Genomic DNA, 24,057 nt, shown 5'->3' on the forward strand with positions numbered 1-24,057 from the left:
GCTTCAGTAATGTCTGGTAGTGCAGCGAATATTGTAATTCACTTTTGTTTGCTTTATAAATTAAATTTATAGTTATAAAAAACTGTTTTTTTTATTAAAAAAAATCTAGAGTAGACTGCAAAGACTGCAAATTCGGGAGCGACACTAGCGCTGAGTGACGCCAAGCGGATGAAGTATGCAACAATTGATCACGTGACTATTGATTCCATATATCGACCTGATCGACCCTATCGAACTATTCGATTGTCGTCTGCTTTTTACATTGTTTACACAACACAACACAAGTAGTTTTTTTTAATAAAAAAAAATATAAAAATAACAAAATGCAGAAAAATGTCGAGATCAAGTACCAGAGGAAAAAAATTCTTCCAAAAGTCTGAAGAGGTTAATTTTCTTTCGTTTCGCTACGGAGGTAAGAAATATTCCACCTACTTTCGATATTCTTTTAGAAAGAAAATTTTAATTTCCAGAAAAACAATTTTTATACATATATAACTGACAATCTAACATCTTTTAATTTTTAAAACAATAAACAAAATACAATTGTTTTCGTCGAAATATTTTATTTTCGTTTTAAAATAGATGCGTGATCGCATAATAATTTCGACAATATTGTGTTCCATTTTTGATTTACAGATATATAGATATACATAATATTGTTTTATACAAATACAATCCGCAGTTTTTAGATAAAATATTGATAAATTATAACAAAGACCTCATAACTCGGCAGATAGACTTAATAAAGGGCTAAAAATATCGACATACATGAGTCAATTGTAACATGATTTTTTTGTAAAATCTATCTAGTTATCAAATTTGTTATCATCTAAAAAACACTTTTTTTCTGTCTATATAAAACATTTTTTCATATTCTAAAACATCTTTAAAAATTCACAAAAAGCTATTAATAAATTTGGACATTAAAATTCATTTTAAAAAAAACATCCATCCTTTTTATGTAGATGTTGTAATATTTTGCGGAAGTGGACGAAACTTCTTTTTTCGGAACACTTTAGAAACTTTGAAATTCAGAAATTTGTTCTGAATTGGTGAAAATTATTTTTTTAAGGAATAAAAATGTTTTTATTTAAATCTAAACTATCCTGAAGAAAACTCGAGTCGTGACAAAAATTGAGTATTATTAAAAATAATGAAGTTGTGTTAGAATTTTGAATTATAAAAATAAGAATAATAACAAATAATTGTAATAGATAGAAATTATTGCAAATATATGGAAAAGATTTTTAATTTTCTGCTCAAATTGATTTCATTTGTAAAATTATAAATATCACGACTCTGAATATTTCAATGGTTTTGTGCTGCAAAGACGCTTGAATTTTCCTCAAGTTTCACAATCATTCAATTCGAAATAAATTTTAATTCATAAATTTTTATAATAAAAAAGTAAAAAAATAATATTAAATAGTAAGATTAATAAAGTTAACAAAATTTATTTACTTTATTACTATTTTTTATATTTATTATTTAAGTCTTTTGTTTATCTACATTATTAATTTATTTATCATCTATTTACTGTGTTCAATCAATTTACCTAAAATAATATACCAATTTTTAAAATCTGTTTAAAATAATAAAAAAAAAAATTTTAACTAGTATACAGTATTTTTCTCAATGAAAATATATTTTAGTAAAAGGAAAAAGAGAGAAAAATTCAAATGTCCTATTGTGCATTTTCCCTAAGCGAGATCTACAGGAAATGAAGACTTAGAGGTGCTTTTTTAACATCAATAACTAATTTTTTGTCGATTGTAAAAAAAATCATAGTGACGGTTTTTCTCGATCTTAATATAATACATATCTGTGAATCGTGTGCTTCATTGTTTTTTTTTTTTTAAATATTTATACATATTTTCGTATTTACAATCAGGAATGAAAGTTGAACCTTTATCAACCTGAGCCTTTCCTTATTTTCACTCAGTTCGAACGAGAAATTCTTTTTTAAAAAAAGAAAATTTCAAAACTAACACAAAACGGGACGCAATATTATTGATATTGAACTTTGGGGTATTTCATAACTCTCTCGATGAAAGTGTAAAAATACTTGTCTTATTTTTGAATGTTTTTTTATTTCTTTTTCATAATAAATTAATTATTCGAAAAGTTATTTCAATTTTTGATCTAATATATAAAACTTTTTAACAATTTTTCTTTAAATTTATCTTTTGTTTCTAAAATTTATTTATTTATTTATTTTAAAAATGTAATTTTTAAGAAATTAATTTTTTTGAATATTCTCTTATCTCTACATAATACGTAAAAATGAACTATTTTTTGATTAATTTTTAAAATTGTTGGCAAACGACACTTTTAACGAGAGATTTTTTCTTCGATTTAATAACAATTTAATTAAAAGAAAATATCCCTGGGGAAAGAAATTGAACTGAGATTTTTAAATGCAACTATTTAGAAAATAAAATAAAGTCAAGCAAAAGGAATTCCAAAATCCGATTGATGGAAAATCTCAAAATTGACATTATTTTTTTTGTTTTCAAAAAAAGCCATCATAAGACTTTTGAAATTCAAGTTTTTACGTTTAAGCGTATTGATTTTGGGAAAAAATTACAATCTTCCGAATATCATTTATCATTATCTATGTACCTATATATAATACAGACACAAAAAAATGTCATTATTATTCTTTGACTAACTAGAAAGCCTCGCAGGAATGAGCAGGCTAGTTGAACTTGGTTCTGTACAGTAGAAAATTACTTTTGGATTACTTTGTCAGTGTGTGTGTGTCTGCATATTTTCTTCCTCCTTTAAAAATTTATTTATTACTCAAGGCTTGAAACCTCGGTAAACAAAGGCCAAATTTCGACTCGATTCCAGTGAAAATTGGAAGCGCTACTTCGTAACCGCCTATGTGATCAGGATTTGTCGATCGGATCTCATCGGCAACACCCGTCGACGGAACTTTCAGTTCTGATCCACTTGGTCGTCTAGAGGGGGAATGAAAATTACTTTTAGAATCATTGACAAACGAAAATTCAATCTTTTCTTTTACAGCTTGGCAGATAAGAAAAGAGTTGCATTTTTTAGTGTAAATAAATTGTTTTACTCACGATCCTCCAAAATCGACAACGAACAACCTCTGAAGAAGCTCGTACGTAAAGAGCGTGACTCCGAATTGCGGTGACGATCTGAACACTCGGGCTGTAAAATTAAAAATTCAAACGTAAAATTTAAATTCAGAAAAATAGCTCCTTTTGTGTCCTTTGTCGAAATAAAGACTTGAGGTGATTGGCACATTTATCACTCTTTTCTTATTAATATAAAATGTGGAAACAATTTTTTTAACTTCATCAAGTGAATACAAAATTTCTAAAAAAGAAATTGAAATTTTCAGTTGCGAGCAAAATTAATTTCAAAATACTTGTTTTCAATTTCAACAAAATGAATATATGGGGATTTTTCATTAATACAATAAAGTCAATGAACGCAATACAATGGAAATTTTTTGAACAACGAAGTAATGAACATTATTCATTAAGAAACGAAAATTATTTAAGAACAATATTATTTTTTGTTATTCAATATTTTTACTAATGACGGGAGAAAAGTGAAAATTAATATAGTTATATGCATTTTTATTACGTGACAACTATAAGTGAAAAAATAAGTGCTTGCACAAAATATCAAAATTAATTTCATTATTTTCGAATAATTTTGTTTAATTAGATATTTTCTCGTAAATTATTTATAGCACACAGAAAAACTGAAAAAACAACATACTGAGTGCAGAAGAAAAAATATCGGTTATTTTTTTAGAGAATGATTCATTGAAAGGAAAAAAACAAAAGTGAAAATCAGCGTGAAACATTTTTTTTTTCTACTTACTGATGAGTAAGTCACCGGGTCATGTAAAAGAGAAAAAAAGGTCGATAGATGTCACAGGTCAAATAAACCCGTGCACAAATCAACCAAATCAAAATATATTACTAACTATACCAGGGCGGAAACGATAATTTCTTAAATGCTTCACTCTACTATTTTAAAAATAAATACAGAAATTAATTATACAAATATCTATATAAAAAAAATGCAGCTTCTAATTTTAAAAGAATTTTGGCATATAAATTATTGAATTTTGTTTATTATTTTTTTATTTACCTGTCGCCCCTTTCCAAAATGCTCTCGCTCCTTCTTCTCGATAAATTTTTCTCGTACAGTCCATTAGTCCATTGTAGGTCGTCTGTCCTTTTCTTGCAACGACCTTTAAAAAATAGTATTTTGCAAATAAAAAAATCACTAATAAATACTTTTAGAAATGAAAAACTATTTGAATAATTAAAATAATAATAGTTTACGTTTTATGAGAAAAAATTAGAAATTGTAGAAATTTTCTATTTTTGAAATGAATAATTAAAAAAATACCTGTAGACGTGTTTTGATGACATCAGCGGGGGTAACAAGAGCAGCAGCAGGGACACCAGCAATTGCACCCGATATAAGGAGTGACAATGGTGTATTGTATCCTCCTTCGTCGGCCATTCTCGCTTTTGTGTGAGCGTACATTGGAAAATAAATGGCGCTAAAGGGCACGTCTCTCAGGAAACAAGCCCTAGCTCCCTAAAAAGAATTGCGATTTAAAACAAATTAAATACTGTAAATTTAATTTATAGTATAAATAAATAAATAAATAAATAAATAAAATAAAAGTTACCAAATAGAGTAAAAAAATAAAATAAAAAGTAAATAAAAATATAAAATTAGCAATTACCTACGAAATACCAAAAAATTTTAATATTGCATATTTTTAAATTTTTATCAAATTTTCTACTCACTTTATACAATCCAAAAAGTCCCAGTTCCTTAACAACTGCCCAGGCCCTGACCTTTTGTCCTCCCATAATTTCTCCAGCCACTTGCAAACGAATTTTCACGATTTCCAAAGGATTTGTAAAAATTACTTGAGAGCCTCCGGCCTGAAATTATAGAACATTATTTTTAAAAAACAAAATCTCACTTCTGAGAAAAGTTGAAAATAAAAAAAGAAAATATAAACTCACGCAAGCGCCAGAAACGATTTCTCCCATAAGTGGAATATTTCCATTTTTATCACTAAATTTGTCTCGGCAAAAATCATTGACCGTGAGTTTAATGGCTTTTTCAGGTGCAACTCCCATTAACTGTGGCACCAATCCACGATAGAGTCCAAAAAATCCCTCGTGTCTTATCACCTATCAAAAAGAAATTCTAGTTTCAAATTTTCAATTTTCTAATTATTAAATAAAGATGTAATTTTCGATTCGAACCTTTTTACAACAATCGAAACTATTCCTGTACATTAATTCACCGATGAATGAACCAGTTCTTTGATTTTGCATTCGTGTCTTCACCAAATCAATGGGATAAACTGCCGTCGCACCCACAGCTGAAAATTTATTACATTTTAATTTTTCTCTATAAAATAACTTAATTTGATTTAATAATTAATTTTTACCATTAATTATGAATTTTTATAATACTAATTATTATTTTCACTTCTTAAATTGAGAATTTAAAAAAAATAGAATATGTATTGATAAAATTATTCCACACCTCCACCAATGGATCCAAGGACGAACCTGTAGCTGCTTTCGAGAATTTGCACTAGAACTCCACGCTCCTCCGGACTCTGAAATTGTTGTTTTTACTTTTAATTTCTTATTTAAATTCATTTCATTTCGTTTTATAAATAACGAAGAGTAGAAAATTAAAATGTAATTTATTTCTTTTTAAATTAATTTCTTAGTCGAAATTTATAAAATTATTTATTAATAAATAATGATCAGAATACTTACGGAAACGGCTTTAATTTCAGCGAGTCTTTTAGTTATTTGCTTGAAATACTGTTCAGGAGTAATTGCCACAAGGTCGTTGTAAACGATCTTTCTGAAAAAGTAAATATAAAAATTGGAAAACTTTTAAAATGCATAAAGAAATTAAAATATACGATTAATAAGTAAAGATTATACATTAATAAATAATAATACTAATAATTGAAACAAGTTTTAGTTGTTATTTTGAAATAACAAAACGAGAATATTCGGAGAAACAAGACGCACCCAAATCGTTTAAATTTCTCAGCAACTTCTCCAGAGCTGATGCGAGCAGCAAAAATACGAAAAATAAATTTTTCTTCAGTAATATAATATCTTTTTCATACATTTTTTTAAAAAGAAAAAATAATTTTCAAAAGAAAAAAATCGTAACGCAATTAAAAGAACTTAATTTTATGAAGTGAAAAAATTGAATGCAAGATGAGAAATTGCAACGAAAAATTTGAATGACAAATTCAATGATTAAGATTGCAATTTTTACCAAGAATAAATTTTATTAAAAGCAATTCTTACCCCGTGTGATGTAGCAAATCACAAAGATGAAATAGAATATCGACTTCCAATGGTGTTATTTGAGACATCATTTGTGCAGAATGAAGAAATTCCTCTAAAAAGAAAAAAAATCTGAGTAGTAATTAAAAGTTGAAAAGATCCTAAAAGTTGATTAGAAGAAAATAATGATAGAACTGAACAAATTGGAAAAAATGATTGTTCAATTCGATTGGAATTTGAAAATTGAAAATTTGTATAAACTACTCTTTTAATTATGTAATTACAAGCCATACCTTTCGTAACTTCCTGATTTCTATGACCATTCGTTGCATTCAAATAGATTCGTTTAATCAACTCCATATTATTAAGGAGAGAACTGAAAGCCATTAAATAAGGGAAACTTATTTTTTTCGAAGTGTGTCCAGCACTGACTGCCTGCAAGAAAGAAATAAAATCGAATAAATTACATTTTTAATCATTTTTCCATCCAATTAAAAAATACATTAATTTAAAGAATTATAAGAATTAATCAAATAAACTAAATAAATACTTGAATAAATTAAATGAAAATTTATAATAATATTTTTTTTGTAAAACCTCCTTTATATTAATATTTTTGAATTAAAGTGGACTAGAATTAAAATATTTAATTGCAAATTTCGTACCGTGATTAAATTATCTTTAACGTCCTTAGTGAGGAGATGACTTTTTATGCTTAGCATAATGTCCTGAAAATCTAGAGCTGTTATAAAACCACTGCCGTCCTTGTCGAATTTCTTAAAGGCCTCAGTGGCATATTCTTCATGGAAATCCTGCAAATAATTTTTTAATTTTCATAAATAAAATTTTTAATCAAGTAAAAAAGTGAATTAAACTGAAATTAAAAATTAAACTATTTGAATAATTTAGTTTTAAGTTTTAATTAGTTTCTGCAGTTAATTCTAGTTTTTTTAGAGTTTATAAAAAAGTAAAAGAAAATTTTTCTAAAAAAAATTTGTAAAAATTAAACTTTAATTTTAACTTTGAAAGTTAATTTAAACAAAGTAAACTCACATGTAGGAACTGACTGAATTCTGCATAACTGATGAGCCTCTTTTTGTCATTTCCAAAGTACAATTTTATAAAACTGCTGTCCATGTTAAAAGGCATCTTCTGATGCAAAACAGTTTTTCGCATCACCTCAGCGAACTCTTCTGTTTAGACAAAAAAAAAAGAAATTATTTGAATTAATTTGTTTCCAATTAAAATTCCTTGAATAAAAAAACGAATAAAAATAATAAATAATAATTATAACAGAAATCTGAATAGGAAAATTGATTGTTTTCGCACCAAATGCAACCATTCCATTTCCATTAGTGTCAAAGAGTTGAAAGGCCGTCTTATAAAGTGCATCGGGCACGCAGAGAAGGCCCTCGAAAGATTGAAACTCAGCAAATGAGATGAGTCTAAGAAAAAGAAAATGTTTAAATTAAATTTTTATTTTTTACCTACAAACCGAATTGAATTGTTTTTTTTTAATTAAAAATTTAAAAAGAAATTGAAAATTTAAGGAAGTCTAAAGAATTTAAAGAAAGTTGTTTTTTACCCATCTTTGTTGGTATCAAGGATACCAGCGAGTAACTTGACAGAGTCAGGGTTGAAATCGGCATCAGTGTAAAGGCCAAGGTAACTCCGAACAAAGTCAGCCGGAGTCATGAACCTCTCGCCATTCTTCTCTTGCGTGGCATACTGCAATAAATACCAAACTATTTTTAATTAAAATTCGCCAAATTAAACAATATCCATTATTTTTATTTTCAAAAATTCACAAATTTCACCATTTTACCCCCAAACTCCATAAAAATGTTATTCGAAATTAAATTATAATCATTTAGTATAAAATTGATGTAAATTGTTATCAGATTTTAATTATTTATGCAGTTCAAAAATTAATGTTTTTATTTATAAATTAATATAAAATTTAGAAAAAAATTAATTTTACTAAATAATTTATTTAAATCAACCAAAAAGGGAAAACTTACATACAAAAATACAGAAAAAGCACTCAATGAATAAAAACGAAATGAAATATTTACTACATAAAAAATTTAATTTAATTTAATTTACTACATTAAAATAAAACAAAAATTTTAATAGTATGAAAAATTAGTGACTTATTATTGTTTTCGAGAAGACGTAAAATATCCACATTGACCTAAAAGCCATTTGATAAGGATTCACTTTTACGTGAAAGATCTTGTAACACATTTACGCTAAGAGTAATTATATAATGACAAATTGGATATAAAATTGATCTTTTTTGCACAAATGAAATATATTAATTCCCTGATAATTACCTGATTGAAGATTTCATTAAGCCGATCACTATTTGCTCGTTTCAAATATCCGGAACCCTGAAACAAAAAATTATTTTTTAAATTTCAGAAAATATAATCTGTAGATTAAAAAGAAAAATATATTTTTCTTTTATTGTTTTTTTTTCTAAGAAAAAATGTATTTTTAAAATTAGAGATTTTTTTATACAGAAGATTAAAACATTCTCGAGGTTCACACTTGTAAATTATATACTCTTGCCTTGTCTCAAGAAAAGAAAAGAATAAAAAAGAAAATAAAATTGTAATTTGTGGAATTTGTCAAAAGTCGAAATAATTGGATTTCGTTAATTATTTCCTTTGTGAATTTGCATCGAATTTAAATATAATTATTTTTTCTTATAAACTTTCAAACTCACGAGACAATTTAAAAATTTAAAGTACAACTTAAATTTTCTTTTAAAATGTTAAATAATTTTCAGTAATAAAGTTTTTAATAAATATTATTTATAAAATATTTAAATAAATTAATTAACTATAAAACATTTGAAAGACAATCAAAGATATTGCATTGTGTTTAAAAAAAATTAAATATAGATGTAAAAAATTTAATTCTGTAAATAAATAAATAATAAATTACTCTGCAAATAATTCATTTTTTAAAACAATCAATTAAAATTAAATCTCAGAAAAAATTTTTTTTATTTATTTTTCAATAGTTAAAGAATTTTATAAAAAAAATATTACAAAAAATATTTAATTTGAGAAAAATGTATAGTCTCATCATCACAATGGTATTCAGAAGAAAAACGATCACGTGCTAACCACGTGGTTCTTAGACCAAATTTGTCTAATATTTTTTACGACATCAAAAATAAATATTTTTTCTATAAACACTATACCTTTTACAGTGACAAAAGAATACAAATATTTTGTAAAGTTGATATTTGTGAATAAAATTATTTTGTAAAAAAATTATAAAAAAAATATTTGGTAATAATTAATCTCAAGGTCGCAGTGTTTCTCAAATAAGTGTTACAATCATCATCATCATCATCAGCATCATCAAGATGAGAAGCAATAATTAACAAGAAAAAAAGATAATTTAATTACTTTCTCGATATTGTGATAAAAACTTGAATTGTTTTTTTATCAATTCATTTTGCAAACGAATGCAAAAGAAAAGAGAAAAATAAATTATATTAAGTATTTTTTTAATATATGAATCGTTAATTGAAAATATTATATTAATAATTTATAATTATGTATTATTTATATTTTAATTTTTCTAGGAACATTATTAACATTTTTTTTTCAATTCTAATAATAATAATTTAATATTATTATTATTATTCAATAATATTTTATTTTGCAATGAAATTCGTTTGTCAATAGCAAAATAATAAAAATGACAGTGAAAAAAAAAATGAAAAACAATAGAGAACATAAATGTTTCAATTTCAAAGATTATTTCCGTGTTCCACTTTCTCGATAATTAAAAAACAATACAAGTGGGTCGTCACGTGTTGTTTTTTACGTAATTTGTTGCCTTTTTTGTCTAACAACAGTAAATATATAAAAAGTTTTACGCACTTTAGTTTTTTATTTATTTAAATTTTTTTTGTATTCTCTGTTTTTGTTTTTGTTTTTGTTTTTTTTTTTTGAAAAATGTCACTGAAAAAAACGTACTCTTGTATATGGCATGACGTACAATAAACAGGTCGGATGTAACTAGAATTAGAAGCCAGTGATGCTCAATGTGACGAATCGTGGGAGGAAAAAAACACGTGCTATTTATTCTACACGTGTCATTTAGAGAGAAAAGAGAGAACTTTCAATAAAAAAATGTAAACACACAGCACATATCACGAATTGAAATTTTGCTAATAAATTTTTCAGAATACGATATAAATTCTTCACTGAAATGGAACTATTGATATTAAATTCACGCATCGATATGAACGAGGACCCTGGTCACTTCATTCACTTCTCCCCTTCTCTCTCTCTTAAAGGAAAATATCTGTCCTTATCTTTTGTCTAAGTTTATCTCTCTCACAACTCCGATATACAGGGTGATCACTTCTTTTCTAATTCTCCAATTAAACCGAAAAAAAAATTTATCGAATATTAAATAACATCATTTGTTATAAATATTTCAAATATCGATAAATAATAATTGCAAACTTAATTCCGTTAATGATTTAGCGGAGGATCTAAACACATTTACGATAAAAATTTCCAATTTTTTAAAATTCCCGCCATTGGCGTTGTTTTACTTTTTTTTGTTACATTGTTGGCATCGTTGGCATCGTTGGCATTCTTGTTTGTCACGGAATTTCGTTCTTAACCTGAAAAATTTTTTATTGTTGTATTGTTGTATTTATTGTTGACGCTCCGAACAATTTTTCTAGAAAGTCAATCACTGTAATTCGTATAATTAAATACGCTATTACTCGTGAATCAGTAAACACTATTTTGTTACAAGGAGCTCACATTTTAAATTTAGTTTCAATCATCTTAGTTCACTTTTTGTATTTTGTTCATCGTTATTTTCTAGCCACAAAAAGAAAAAAAGTTTAAAAGAATTACGAAAAGACAGAAAGTATTAACAAAATTTTCAATTTCTTTTAAATTTGTAGTATATAACACACTTAAATACTAATTCGTGTGTTTAATTTCATAATCATCTGTAAAAAATTAACTAAAGTGATTGACAGTTTATGAACAGCAGCAAATGATGATGTTAATCACAATTTATTCTTGACTTTATGTATATTTGTAATAAGTGATAAGCTGCAATGAACTTAAACCCTGCTAAATCTCGTGTTAATTTCAAAAGAAAATATTTGCAAAAAACCGAGACTATATGAAAGATTAATTATTACTTCGCTCGATATACAATCAATTAAAATTCTTTAACGTCTCGATAATATTTTAAACAAACAAAAATATAATTTAGATACTTCAATTGTTGTTTTAAGCCACCAATTTTGCAATTTGGTCATCTTTTTAATAATAGCTGGTAAATAATACTTAATTTGAAAAACAAACAAAAAAGTAAATTTAGAAAAAAATACTTCCTCTCTAAGGAAGCAATTTCTAATATTGAAATAAAAATTAATAAACTATTACTTAAAGTAAATATTAATAAAAAAAAATGGTACAAAATTTTATAATAAATAGTTATATAACGAGATAATAAGATAAAACATAAAAAAATGTTGAATCAAACAATATTATCTCAAAGATAATAACAAACGATGATATAAATAATTAAAATAATTTCAAAAAATTGAAATAATTTTCCTTATGGCGAAATAAATTAAATTATCCAATAATTGAATTTTTAAAACTGACCTTAGGTTGTAAATTATTACTATTCGTAACCATTTCTGGAGTCAACTTTTTTCAAAATTCACACAAATTTTTCATCGTTATTCACTAATTAATATCCACGATTAACTTTTCCTGCAGAAATTGTTTAAAATAAAAGGAAAACAAGTTATTTTTTTTTAATTACAATTAACAATAGTAATCTTAGCTGGTTTATTTTATTTTTAAAGAAGAAATCGAAAATGAATTATTTTGAAATTAAAATTGATTAAAAATTTGTACCGAAAAGAAATTAAAATTGATTGAAAAATTTCTAATGAACTGTAATAAATTATTACAGGGTCCACGACTTACGGTGTCATTCAAGAGACCACAAGAGACTAAAAGCAGGAAGCTACGATACACGGAAAAAATTAATTTAGTACATTTTACGAAACTAATTTTGGAATAGCGGATACGGAGAGGAGTTTAGTATAAGATAAAACAGAATCAATAGTAATATATGATGACTGCGTTTCTCGAAAACTCAAAAAAAATTCTATGGAATTCACAAATGATCGGTTGGACGTTCTAATTCAAGAGTTTTGTAAAATGTTTAGCCTGAAGCGCATGCGCCACGGAAAAAACTATTCACGGAGAAAAAAACGAATAAAGCAGAAAAAAGAATTTCTTAATGTACCAATGAGCTCTCAAGACCATTTTTTCTCGTCTTCTATAGGAGATAGATGATTGGTTCGACACATGTGACTGCACTCTACAACGCAATGGTTCGCTTGGATTGGCTTATTTTATTCTGACACTAACTTAACGGAAATACGCATACATATAAACGAATTCTGACGCAACGCACATACAATATAACTCGCACTTGTAGATGAAAGAATTGAGTTTCTTTATATACTAACTGAGGAGATTAAAACTGCGCTTGTGAGAAATGTCAATATACTGAATATTAATTTTTAAAAAAATCATTTTTTTAAAAGTTATACAAAATATTTTATGGTTTTTAAAATAACATTTTTTGATTATAATTAGTTATAAAATCTCTATAAAATTTTTCAATTTTTAGAAAATAATTTTATTCTTAATTTTAAATTATAAATAAATTGACAAAAAATTTTCAAAATTAAATTCAAACTCAAAAAATGTTTATATTAAATTGTCTAAAATTTGAAGTAATAACAGTTAAAACTTGAGAAATTAATATATATATTGTCATCGGTAAATATTATGATAAACTATAAAATTTATTGGACTGTAAATTAAAAGAAATTAATAATAATTAAAAGTTTGGATTACAAAAGCACATAAAAAATGTTACGAATTTGGAACAATGAAATGTGAAATACGTAAAAGAAAACAATTATCCAAATGTTACCGGCAGGTAAAGCAGTTCTCTTTTTCCTTCCACATATTATCTCTATATACAGCAGACAAGTTAATACCGACGCGACGAGACAAGCTTCAACATATCTATTTATAACGCGACTTTTGGTACACCCCGTATAGAATTTTACGAAACTTTGTGTTCGAGAATTCACGATAGACAGCGAAGTGGAAACTCAAACCACGCGTTTTTAGATTGCACGAAACATTTTTACCATTTTCTGATAAAATGTTCACCAGAAAATACGAAACATTTCTACATTCAAGCTTGTTTTATAAATTACAACACTGGTTGCAGTTTCTCGACAATTGTTCTGCTTAAAGTAGTGAAAGTTTCTGGGTTTTTGAAAAACTTCGTCAAGGAATCTTAAATATCCGCTAGTGCGAAATTAGTTTCGTAAAATCTGCTGAACTTATTTTTTCCGTGTAGAAACCATACCGCGAGAAGTGAACCTCGCGGAAATCTAGCTCTCTTTGGCGGTGGGGCCGATTTAATCGTAGAGCGAGAAAAAGAGGGAAAATGTGTCTCGCACTCACGAGAAAAAGATCGAGAGAGAACCTCTAACAACACGTGAAACATTATGCACTGAAAAAGAGGAACTCCTGAAATAAAATTAAATATCTGGTCCAAAAACGATTTTAATATCACTCGGAGCCAAGATTCCTTTCAATGATATTTATATAATGCCAATAAATAACTATTTGCATATAACAATCGAATTTAGTGAAACAAAACCTCTTTTACTAAAGAGGGATTAAAAAAATATTATTTTATTTTTATTTATTTTCGATTCAAACTAGTTGACAGAGGAGAAAAATAGTACGATTGTCCTATCCATTTTCTTAGTATACAAATAATAAAGTTCAACGTAATTGATTACGAAGAATTGAAGAATAAAAATTTGTAATGCAAAATATATGTGTTTTCCATTAACATATTTTATAACGTGCTTTTTTAATACATATTTGTCTGTTAGAGTATCGCGGTAAATTGCAATAATCGTGAATGACGAAAAAAGTCTCTTGGGGGCCAAGATAATGAATAAGAAGGAGGAGAGATCTTTTCATTTAGCGCAATAATAATGATAACAAATAAATACTCAACATGTGTGAGTGTGAGAAACGTCTGTCAGTGATTGAGAAATATTTTTCGCACGCAGTGGTATTAAAATCGTATGATCCGTAATAAAATACAAATTATAGCCAGAGCATTGTATTTGTGTGAGTAGGCGCAAAAAATAATTCAAAATTCAAAATTCAAAATAACAAGTTCAAGAAAACATATTTTTCGAAAATTACATTTTTGTAAAGAATAATTTTAAAGAAGAAACAATATGTAAAGAAGCATTTTTTAAATCACGATTTCTTTTTGATAGTAAAGTAAAAGGAATAAGAGTGCAATAAAAAAAAAAATTTAAATACTTAAAATAGTTGAAATTATTTTTAGTGAAGCAAGAAAAAATTATTCTGAGACACACGTGGATAATGGAGTGACACGTGTTTATTTATTGGCAATTAATAATTATTATTTTGCGTGCACATACATGGGAACAAAAGAAATTCATTTGTATTGTGATGCTCCTTTGTATTTATAACTGTGTGGACCATGATTCACAGTGGTCCCCCGAACTTCTTTATTCTTTATTTACACCCGGAGGTAAATTCCGGTCAAGGTGGCGTGGCGCCTATCGACATTTGGATCAATCACAATAGTATATAAAACTTCATTTTTAATAATCCAATTCCTACACAATTTTCTTTACTACTTAATTAATTTTACAAAAAAAATTTTGTTCTGTTTTAAATGATTATAATTTATTATTTATTATATTATTTAATTTACAATCTTTGGTGCAAGCTCCTAAAAGATGCAACCATTTTATCATGACAGTGAGTCAGATTGCAAAATTGAAAAAATTTTTCTATAAAAACAATGAAATGCAAAAATGAAATTTTATATTTAAAACGAGAAGGATTATTTTGCAATTAATTTGGATAAATTGGGACTATTTGTCGACTGTGCGCGCTCAATTATTATCGCATCCTGTTCGGCAATCCAAAGCGATCGGAAGATAACATTAAAAGCTCTCTTTAAAATGAGACTTCCGTTTACATCAGTCTAACTCTCTGTTATTCATGATTCTGCCATTTGTTTTAACTATTTGTTTACAATTGATTATTTTTTTATTGCTAATTTTTCAATTAGATAAATTATTTTTTACACTCATTTGTCAAAAAAAAATTTCTCCTTTTTGCAAACGAAGAACTAATTAATTCTCCTTCCTGGTTGTAAAAAATAATTTTTCTAATGAAGAAATTTTCAGAAAGGTGAGAAGAGAAATTGGGTCACTTGAATATGTAAAAAGAACTTTTGGGGTGGTGACCCTAAGAAAACAGTGTCATATTTCATATACACATATATAGGGGAAAAGGGAAGTTCATCGATGAAATACAACGAGATCGAGAGTGAGGGGTCTTTCCAGGTCCCAGTGACCTCGAAACGAAGCCAGCTTCAAAATGAACTGTCAGATAGACAAGATCGATAATAACACAACCGCCATATTTCTCACCACTGCAGATATATCCCACACCCGCGATTCAATTATTAAATAATAACAACAAGAATGATAATAATCCCACCCCCACACTATCGACAATATAACAAATCCATCCATCACTTTACTTAATGTTGATTTTTTCATAAATAAAATCCTCCAACGAATAATGTCAAATTGAAAAATAAAGAAAAAACCATTGCTATGTAATGACAGTAATACACACTAAAAAAAAAGTTTTACTTTCAGCCTCTTTTTGAGGCTGAATTTATGATGTAAACGGAGTCAGCCCCGTTAAATAAGGACAGACTTATGTGAAATACATGGGCTGAATTTAAGGTGTAAACGGAGTCAGACTTTTTTTTTCCTGTGTAATAATTCTAATAATAATAAAAACAATGATTGTAATATGTATCAATAAAATAATAAAAACAAAGTAAAAAGGAAAATTCAAGAAAAAAATATATTTTGTGTTATATAATCCTATTTCTAGTTAAAAAAAACAATTAAAATTTACTTCTTTATTAACAACGAGTGGAAAAAAATTCTTTTTTGTAAGAAATAAATTTCGATATAAATATGTAACGTGAAAGTGATGGAAAAATTTGCATAATAATTGAAAATAACGAAATGTTGTCGCAAACAGAAAAAGAGAAGAAAAACATTCTTAATGACGTGTACACATACATATAACACGTAATGAATTTTTCGTCTCCAATAACAATAAATATAAATAACTAATCCGTGTATTTGTAACAAACTTTTTTATATCTGACAGTTTAAGTTTCATGTCCGTGTCTTTATTTTTTAAATAATTTTTTTCTACTAATCAAATTATTTTTCTTGAAAAAAATTCTTCTTGTTTATTAAAATTCGTTTTTACGTTCATCTAAATTTATTATTTACTTGTTTAATAGTTTCTTTACTTATTTATTTGTTGAAAATATATTAATCTGACGATGATAATAATATAATAAATTAAATTATTTAAAGTAAATTAAAATAAAATAAAGTGTAAATTATGTTAATTTGGAAAATTACAAAAAGAATAAAGAAAGGACTTACCCACCTCTTGGCTAGATGCTCGAGTGACAAAAGAGTCCAACATTCCCAGTAGGATTACCTTTAGGTTTTATCCTTCGGAAGAAATTTTTTTTTCAAAAAAGTGTATTTGATATGAAGAAATATGTTAAACGATTATTTTTGATGCAATTAAACAACACTCGCGATTTTCGGCTCTGTTTGAATTTAACGAATGAAGGTAACGATTTTTGCTTTTTTTTTCTCAAAGAATATTTCTCCTGTATTGTTGATAAATTATGAATCGCGTTTTCTCTTTTCTTAGAAGGGTAGAAAATTTAAAAAAACAATATACCTTACGACATGGAAGTCAAATGGCTACTAGTTGACAGGCGCAACTGCACTGCACTTACTGCTTCACTGACACGCCATCTCCCACGAGGACTTACACCATTCTAAAAATGAAATTTTTTCACTCTCAGACAGGTAATATACAATAGTCTCTGAGGACATATTTTACAAAACCATTTTTCTGACAAATCAAAATCAATTTCTTGTTTTGTTAAAAAATATTTTCTTTTCTCTTTAATATTTAAAAATATCTTCTGTTTATAGAATTCAAGTTTTATTAACTATAATTTCAATTAATGAAAAATAAATATTATATTTTAACTATTTTCTAATAAAAAAGAAGGTAAAAATATTTTGAAATTCTTCAAATTGTTTGATTTAAAATTATTAGGTATTTGATATTAAATAATATTTTTCGTATTATTATATTAACAAATTTCTTTCTAACAATAAATTATTATTTTGCAAGTAAAAATTAATAACTTGTTAAATATGTTTAAATTTTAATAAGCAAATATTTATTGTTTGCCCCTGATGAATCTCTATTTCTATCTCTAGACGAAAGCACATTTGACCAGAATTCTAACCTCACTTTATAAAACTAAATGGCTATTTTAATATCATAACTTTCACCTACCATTGTTTAATTTGTTATTAAAAAATCTGTAACAATGCTTTTTTGTTTAATTATCGTTTCCCCTAGAGAGAGAATTAATCTTTTGTTTTCTTAAATTTCTATAATGTAAACACTGAGTTTTTATACTTGCAACTGATATATTTAACAAAATTTGTTCATGAATCTTTTAGTCCTTTGAATTAAAATCGTGTTTAGATTCAAAAAGAAAATAAAACTCGCAGAGTAGTAATAAATAAACACTGATATTTTATATAAATTGCACACGACAACGTAAAACGAAATAAATTTACCAATCATTTGAATCATTTCGCAAAATCTGTTTTACCGACAACAGCTGTTGATTGAAATGTGCAAGTGCAATTCGACTTCTGCTATCTTTTTCAATTGACATTTTACCAAAAATGACAGCACCTAGCCACTTGCAATACATCACTGAACATAATGACACAGTAAAAATTTATCTAAATAAACTGGGAACCAGTAAAAAACCCATTTTACTATTAGTTTGACATTTAAAAAAAAGATTTAAATGACCGACCAATTATTCACATGACGTGTCCTGGCAACGTGCAGCAGGCGCATGCGCAGTGCAGCCTTACGTGGCATTGTGGCAACAACTGCAGTTACAGTTCCGGCAGCAAATTAATTTTCTTTTTAATATTTAATTATTTAAAAAGAAGACGTTTACTTTTGTTATGGTACTTTAAAAATAATAATATATTTCTTGTAAGTACATCAATTTTTTTGTTTCGATATTTATTTAAATTTATAGAATCTCCTTATATTATGTGCTCAATTTTTTATTATGGTTATGATCAACCTGTCATATTGATACTTGTTATTTGATTTTCTATTTTATTTATTTTGACATTATTTAAAAACAAAATTTAAAGAGAAATGTGTTAAAAATTATTGTAAAATTTTATTTCAACTGTCATATTTTTTGTCTTTTGAAACAAAGTTTTATTATATTTGAATATTTTGCAGGAATTTGGTTTGAGTGAAAGGGAATTTTAAATGAGGAAAGTTTTCATTATTATCAAAAGAAAAAATTAGATTTATTTTTAGAAAAAAACGTACATTTGCTTGTATAATATAAAAATGTTAATATATTTTATTGCTATTTCTTTGTGCATTGAAAATCAATTCCTGGAAATGTTAATTTAGTGACATTATTGTGCCATATGTTATTATTTACTGAAAGCAAATATTTTCTAATGCATTGAACAGATGTAATTTTATATTAATTAATTGTTCGTTAAATTTAATTTTCTGATTATTTTCATGAATTGAATTTTATAAATAATTAAATATTAAAAAAATATTGTGAAATATTAATAATTTAAAAAATTGAATAATTAATTATATAAGTAGATTGTTTACTGTTTGTATAAACTTTAAAAATGCAGATTATTGTTATTTACCATTTTTAATAATTTTATTTTATTTCTAAATAAAAGAAAAATGAAAATTTTCTCGTAAAACAGAAACAAACCCGGAGATCATTCGCTGGGAGAAAGAGTGCCTTTACTGAAGCATAATTCACAGTAACGATGCCAGAACTTCAAGGGCTTCCAACCTCTCAAGGTCTTCCATTTCCTGGCCAGACTGTCAATTCGAGTCCTCAAGTTCATGATCAACAAATACAAAACCAGATAAATCAATATCCTGGACAACAGCCGCTTTTAAAAAAACCATCTTCGCTGTTGGATCAAACAAACTCTCCTGGTTATCCACAAATTCAACATCAAAATTCAATGCTTGGACAAGTAAATTATCCCGGTCCTCAACAAAATCAATATTCATCGAATTTAAATTCAGGAGAGAAAAATTCCTTCGCTCCTCAACAAAATCAATTTCCTTCGAATTCAATTCCAGGACATGCAAACTCTTCTGGACCACCGCAACAGCAATATCCTAATTTACTACCAGGACAAGTGAATTCTTCAGGTCCGCAAAATCAATTTCCACCAAGTTTTTCGAATCCGCAAATGATGATGGCAGCCGGTAAACAAAATCCACCTGTCCACTTGTTGTCTGGACAGTCAAATAATTCGCCAGTAGCACCACAAAATTTGGTGGGACCTGGACAACCTCCAATGGGACAACAAAATTCACATCCAGCAGTTTCTCCAATGCCGGGGCAACAGAATTTTTCTGGCCTACTACCACCGGGACAAAATCAGCACAATCATTCTGTGATGTCAGGTCCCCCGATGCCTGGTGCGAGAGGGCCTATGATGCCAGGACAATCCAACCTGCAGGGTCCGATGGGAGGTCCTCCAATGTCAGGGCAACCAAATCTACAAAGTCCGATGGCAGTTCCACGAAATCCAATGGCGGGCCCCCCAATGGGAGGGCAACCTAGTCTGCAAAGTCCAATGGCAGGTCCACCGATGCCAGGACAACAGAACTTCCCCAGTCCGATGGGAGGACAGAATCTGTCAGGACAGCAGTATCCGGGACAGCAGCTCCACTTGGCGAACAATCAGGCTCCGTACATGTCGGGACAGGGCTACCAAAACCCGCCAGACATGTACGCGAACCAAAGAAGTCCCTACGGGTACCAACAGCAGCAGCAAGCCAGGAGACTCGACCCCGACCACATGCCGAGTCCCATTCAAGTGATCCAGGACGACAGGAACACTCGAAGTGGGAGCTTCATCACCAATCAGAAGGGCCTGGTGCCGCCCCTAGTGACCACCAATTTCACCGTCCAGGACCAGGGCAACGCTTCCCCGAGGTTCGTGCGCTCCACGATGTACACCGTCCCCACAAACACCGACATAATGAAGCAAACGAGCGTCCCCTTCAGTCTGATCCTGAGCCCCATGGCTCGGGTCGAAGAAGGCGAGTACGAACCCCCAATCGTCGACATGGGCGAAATCGGCCCCGTGCGCTGCATCCGCTGCAAGGCCTACATGAGTCCCTTCATGCAGTTCATCGACTCTGGTCGCCGCTTTCAGTGCAATTTCTGCAAAGCCACTACCGAAGTTCCGGCGGAGTATTTTCAACACCTGGACCACACCGGTCAGCGAATGGATCGCTACGAACGGCCCGAGCTGATGTTGGGTAGTTACGAGTTCATCGCCACTAAGGACTACTGCCCGGAGCAAAAGTTCCCCAACCCTCCGGCAGTGATTTTCGTCATCGACGTCACTTACAATACGATAAAATCCGGTCTTGTCAATCTCATCTGCTCGGAGATGAAGAACATCATCAGGAACTTGCCGATCGACGTGGGCCAGACGAGAACCAGAATGAAAGTCGGTTTTATCACCTACAACAACACGGTGCACTTCTACAACATAAAATCCTGTTTGGCCCAGCCGCAGATGATGGTCGTCGGCGATGTTCAGGACGTCTTCATGCCGCTGCTCGATGGCTTCCTCTGCGACGCCGAAGAGAGTCTCGAGGTCATCAACAGCCTCATGAACCAAATACCGAACATGTTTGCAGACACCCGCGAGACCGAGACGATCCTGGCGCCGGCCATCCAAGCCGGTCTCGAAGCCCTGAAAGCCTCCGAATGCTCTGGCAAGTTGATGGTCTTTCACTCCTCCCTCCCAATCGCGGAAGCTCTCGGCAAACTGAAAAACCGCGACGACAGAAAACTACTCGGCACGGAGAAGGAGAAAACGGTCCTGGCCCCGCAGAACAACGTCTACAACACCCTGGGCCAAGACTGCGTCGCCGCTGGGTGCAGTGTGGACCTCTTCCTCGTGAACAACTCCTACATTGACGTCGCGACCATAGGCCAAGTGTGCCGACTCACCGGCGGCGAGGTCTACAAGTACACCTACTTCCAGGCGGACATCGACAGTGAGAGATTAATTGCGGACATTGTCAACAACGTCAGCAGACCGATAGGCTTCAATGCCGTAATGCGGGTTCGAACTTCGACCGGAGTGAGGCCCACGGACTTTTATGGGCATTTTTACATGTCGAACACGACCGACGTGGAATTGGCGAGCATCGACTGCGACAAGGCGATTGGAATTGAAGTCAAGCACGACGACAAACTCGCCGAGGAGGAGGGAGTGTTCGTTCAAGCGGCTCTTCTCTACACTTCCTGCAGCGGTATCAGACGGTTGAGAATTATTAATCTCAGCCTGAGGACTTCGTCCCAAATGGCCGAACTTTATCGCGCCTGTGATCTTGATGCCATGGTTAATTTCTTCTCGAAAGAAGGTATTCATTTTAATTTAATAATTTTAGAGTATTTAAATTTAGTCTATACTTGATAATTTGCTTTATTTTACAGCTGTTTTCAAACTATTGGAGCACCCACCAAAAGCAGTGAAGGAACATCTCATGGCAAGATGTGCGAATATTCTGGCTGCCTATAGAAAAAATTGCGCTGCTCCCAGTAGCGCAGCGCAGCTGATTCTCCCAGAGTGTATGAAACTCTTGCCTTTGTATGTCAATTGTTTAATGAAGAGCCACGCGATTTTTGGTGGTGAGTTGGATTTAATTTTCCTGTAACTTCACTTTTCAGTGAATAATTTTTCACAGTGTGATTCACAAAATGAAATTCAGAGAAAAGTCAAGAAAAGTAGAATTGATCGGGGAAATCAGAGAAATGTCATGTCTAGAATGCGAAAAAAAATTCTGAGTTTTTGTGTCCTTTTGGTTTTCCTCTTAAACTATAAAATTACCACGAATTCTAAAACAAAACGTTCATTTTTTTCTACTTCTCACAATAATTTCATTTTAAATAACTTAATTTTCCAATAACTATCATAAAATTATTACTTAGGAAAAATAATATTGACTAAATATTTATTCCAAAATGAAGTTATTGATATAAGTAATAATAAAGTAAAAGTGACAGATTTAAAAAACAAAAAGATTTAGTTTACATTTGTAGAGTTTGGAGTGCGAATACAAAAAGAGTAGCAACATAATTATTAATTATGATTTTTTTCGAATTTCAGGTGCGGATATATCAATTGATGACAAATCTTACGAAATGCAGGTAGTTTCCAAAATGCCTGTTCACACATCAGTAAATTATTTTTATCCCCGAATGTTTTCTTTGCACACATTGGATATGCAGGAGATAGATTTGTCGCAAACGTTACGTTGTTCTATTGAGAAAATTACTGACGATGGATGCTATTTAATTGGTAAGTCTTTCAAACTCAAACATTATAATAAACATGTGCGAAACATTAAACCTAGAAAGACGTAATTTATATTTTTCTTGAGATAACAAATTACCCCAAATTTGCATCTAAGAATTAAAATTAATAAAAATATAATTGTCAAACAGAAAATGGAGTTCATATGTTTTTGTGGCTGGGACTGGGACTCAATTCCCAATGGGTTCAAGAAGTCTTCGGAGTTCCGTCTGTCGTTCAAATTGACACGGATCGCCCGAAAATTCCGATTCTCGACTCTCAACTCAATAGAAAAGTCAATGATTTAATTAATCGAGTAAATGATGAACGACATCCCCGCATGAGGGTAAGATTTTTCTCTTAATTTAAAAAAATTGATTAATCAGGAAAAAATTTAATTCTTATTATTTAAATAAATTACATACGCATAGAAATTAATAGAAAAAATTAAATTACAGTTGATAATGGTGAGACAGAGAGATAAATTGGAAATGGTATTTCGACATTTTCTTGTCGAGGATAAAGGAACAGATGCAAGTGCAAGTTACGTTGATTTTCTTTGTCATATGCATAAAGAAATACGAGGACTTCTTAGCTAAAAATTAAATATATGTATTATAAAATTTCCTAAGGAAATAATTGAATTTTATACTATAATCGAAGAGAGAGAGAAAAAGAGAGATCATTTACGTTGCAAAGAGAAAAATTATTTACAACTGAAAGTAAAACTTCTTTTAATATTGAATATGATTTTATTTTGCTTATAATAAATATATACATATTATACATAATATATAAGATAATATAATGTAAATATTTTTTAGAAAAAAAAATTTAATTTCTAACAATCTATTTTTTATTGTAGATTTTAGTAACCTTTTAGTTATTTTTTAATTTAATTTATTTTCTTCCTTTTTTCGATATTTAATTTTTGGTTCCTTTGTAACTTTATTTTTACGTTTCTAAATATTTAATTTAATAATTATGTTAAAAGTCACACAT

General features: G+C 29.2%; 2 protein-coding genes across 6 annotated transcripts; one reads left to right on the plus strand and one right to left on the minus strand.

The window, feature by feature from the left end:
• Positions 1 to 546: 546 nt before the first annotated feature.
• On the minus strand, positions 547 to 18,097 carry LOC122511777 (calcium-binding mitochondrial carrier protein Aralar1). Of its 5 annotated transcripts, XM_043627252.1 has the most exons (19): positions 17,933 to 18,097; positions 17,300 to 17,399; positions 16,994 to 17,061; positions 8,675 to 8,731; positions 7,924 to 8,066; positions 7,668 to 7,783; positions 7,392 to 7,531; positions 7,004 to 7,150; positions 6,632 to 6,773; positions 6,360 to 6,453; positions 5,808 to 5,898; positions 5,566 to 5,641; positions 5,280 to 5,398; positions 5,034 to 5,204; positions 4,809 to 4,949; positions 4,399 to 4,593; positions 4,135 to 4,237; positions 3,087 to 3,177; positions 547 to 2,963 (listed from the first exon to the last, which is right to left on the minus strand). In XM_043627252.1, the coding sequence occupies exons 3-19, from the start codon at positions 17,030 to 17,032 to the stop codon at positions 2,792 to 2,794; spliced, it is 2,037 nt and encodes a 678-aa protein (XP_043483187.1). In that variant the 5' UTR covers positions 17,033 to 17,061; positions 17,300 to 17,399; positions 17,933 to 18,097; the 3' UTR covers positions 547 to 2,791. The 5 variants fall into 5 exon arrangements, with proteins under 5 accessions (XP_043483187.1, XP_043483188.1, XP_043483185.1 ...); XM_043627253.1 differs by lacking the exons at positions 16,994 to 17,061; positions 17,300 to 17,399; positions 17,933 to 18,097 and adding exons at positions 12,008 to 12,118; positions 12,338 to 12,454; XM_043627250.1 differs by lacking the exon at positions 17,933 to 18,097 and having other exon boundaries at positions 16,994 to 17,349.
• Positions 18,098 to 18,505: 408 nt separating this feature from the next.
• On the plus strand, positions 18,506 to 23,773 carry LOC122511776 (protein transport protein Sec24C-like). The gene is made up of 6 exons (XM_043627249.1): positions 18,506 to 18,658; positions 19,420 to 22,123; positions 22,197 to 22,391; positions 22,870 to 23,061; positions 23,208 to 23,401; positions 23,514 to 23,773. Exons 2-6 carry the CDS (start codon positions 19,486 to 19,488, stop codon positions 23,652 to 23,654), a joined length of 3,360 nt encoding a protein of 1,119 aa, XP_043483184.1. The 5' UTR covers positions 18,506 to 18,658; positions 19,420 to 19,485; the 3' UTR covers positions 23,655 to 23,773.
• The last annotated feature ends 284 nt before the right edge of the window (positions 23,774 to 24,057 follow it).

Source organism: Leptopilina heterotoma, unplaced genomic scaffold (assembly GCF_015476425.1).
Source record: "Leptopilina heterotoma isolate Lh14 unplaced genomic scaffold, ASM1547642v1 Lhet_90, whole genome shotgun sequence".
NCBI lineage: Eukaryota > Metazoa > Arthropoda > Insecta > Hymenoptera > Figitidae > Leptopilina > Leptopilina heterotoma.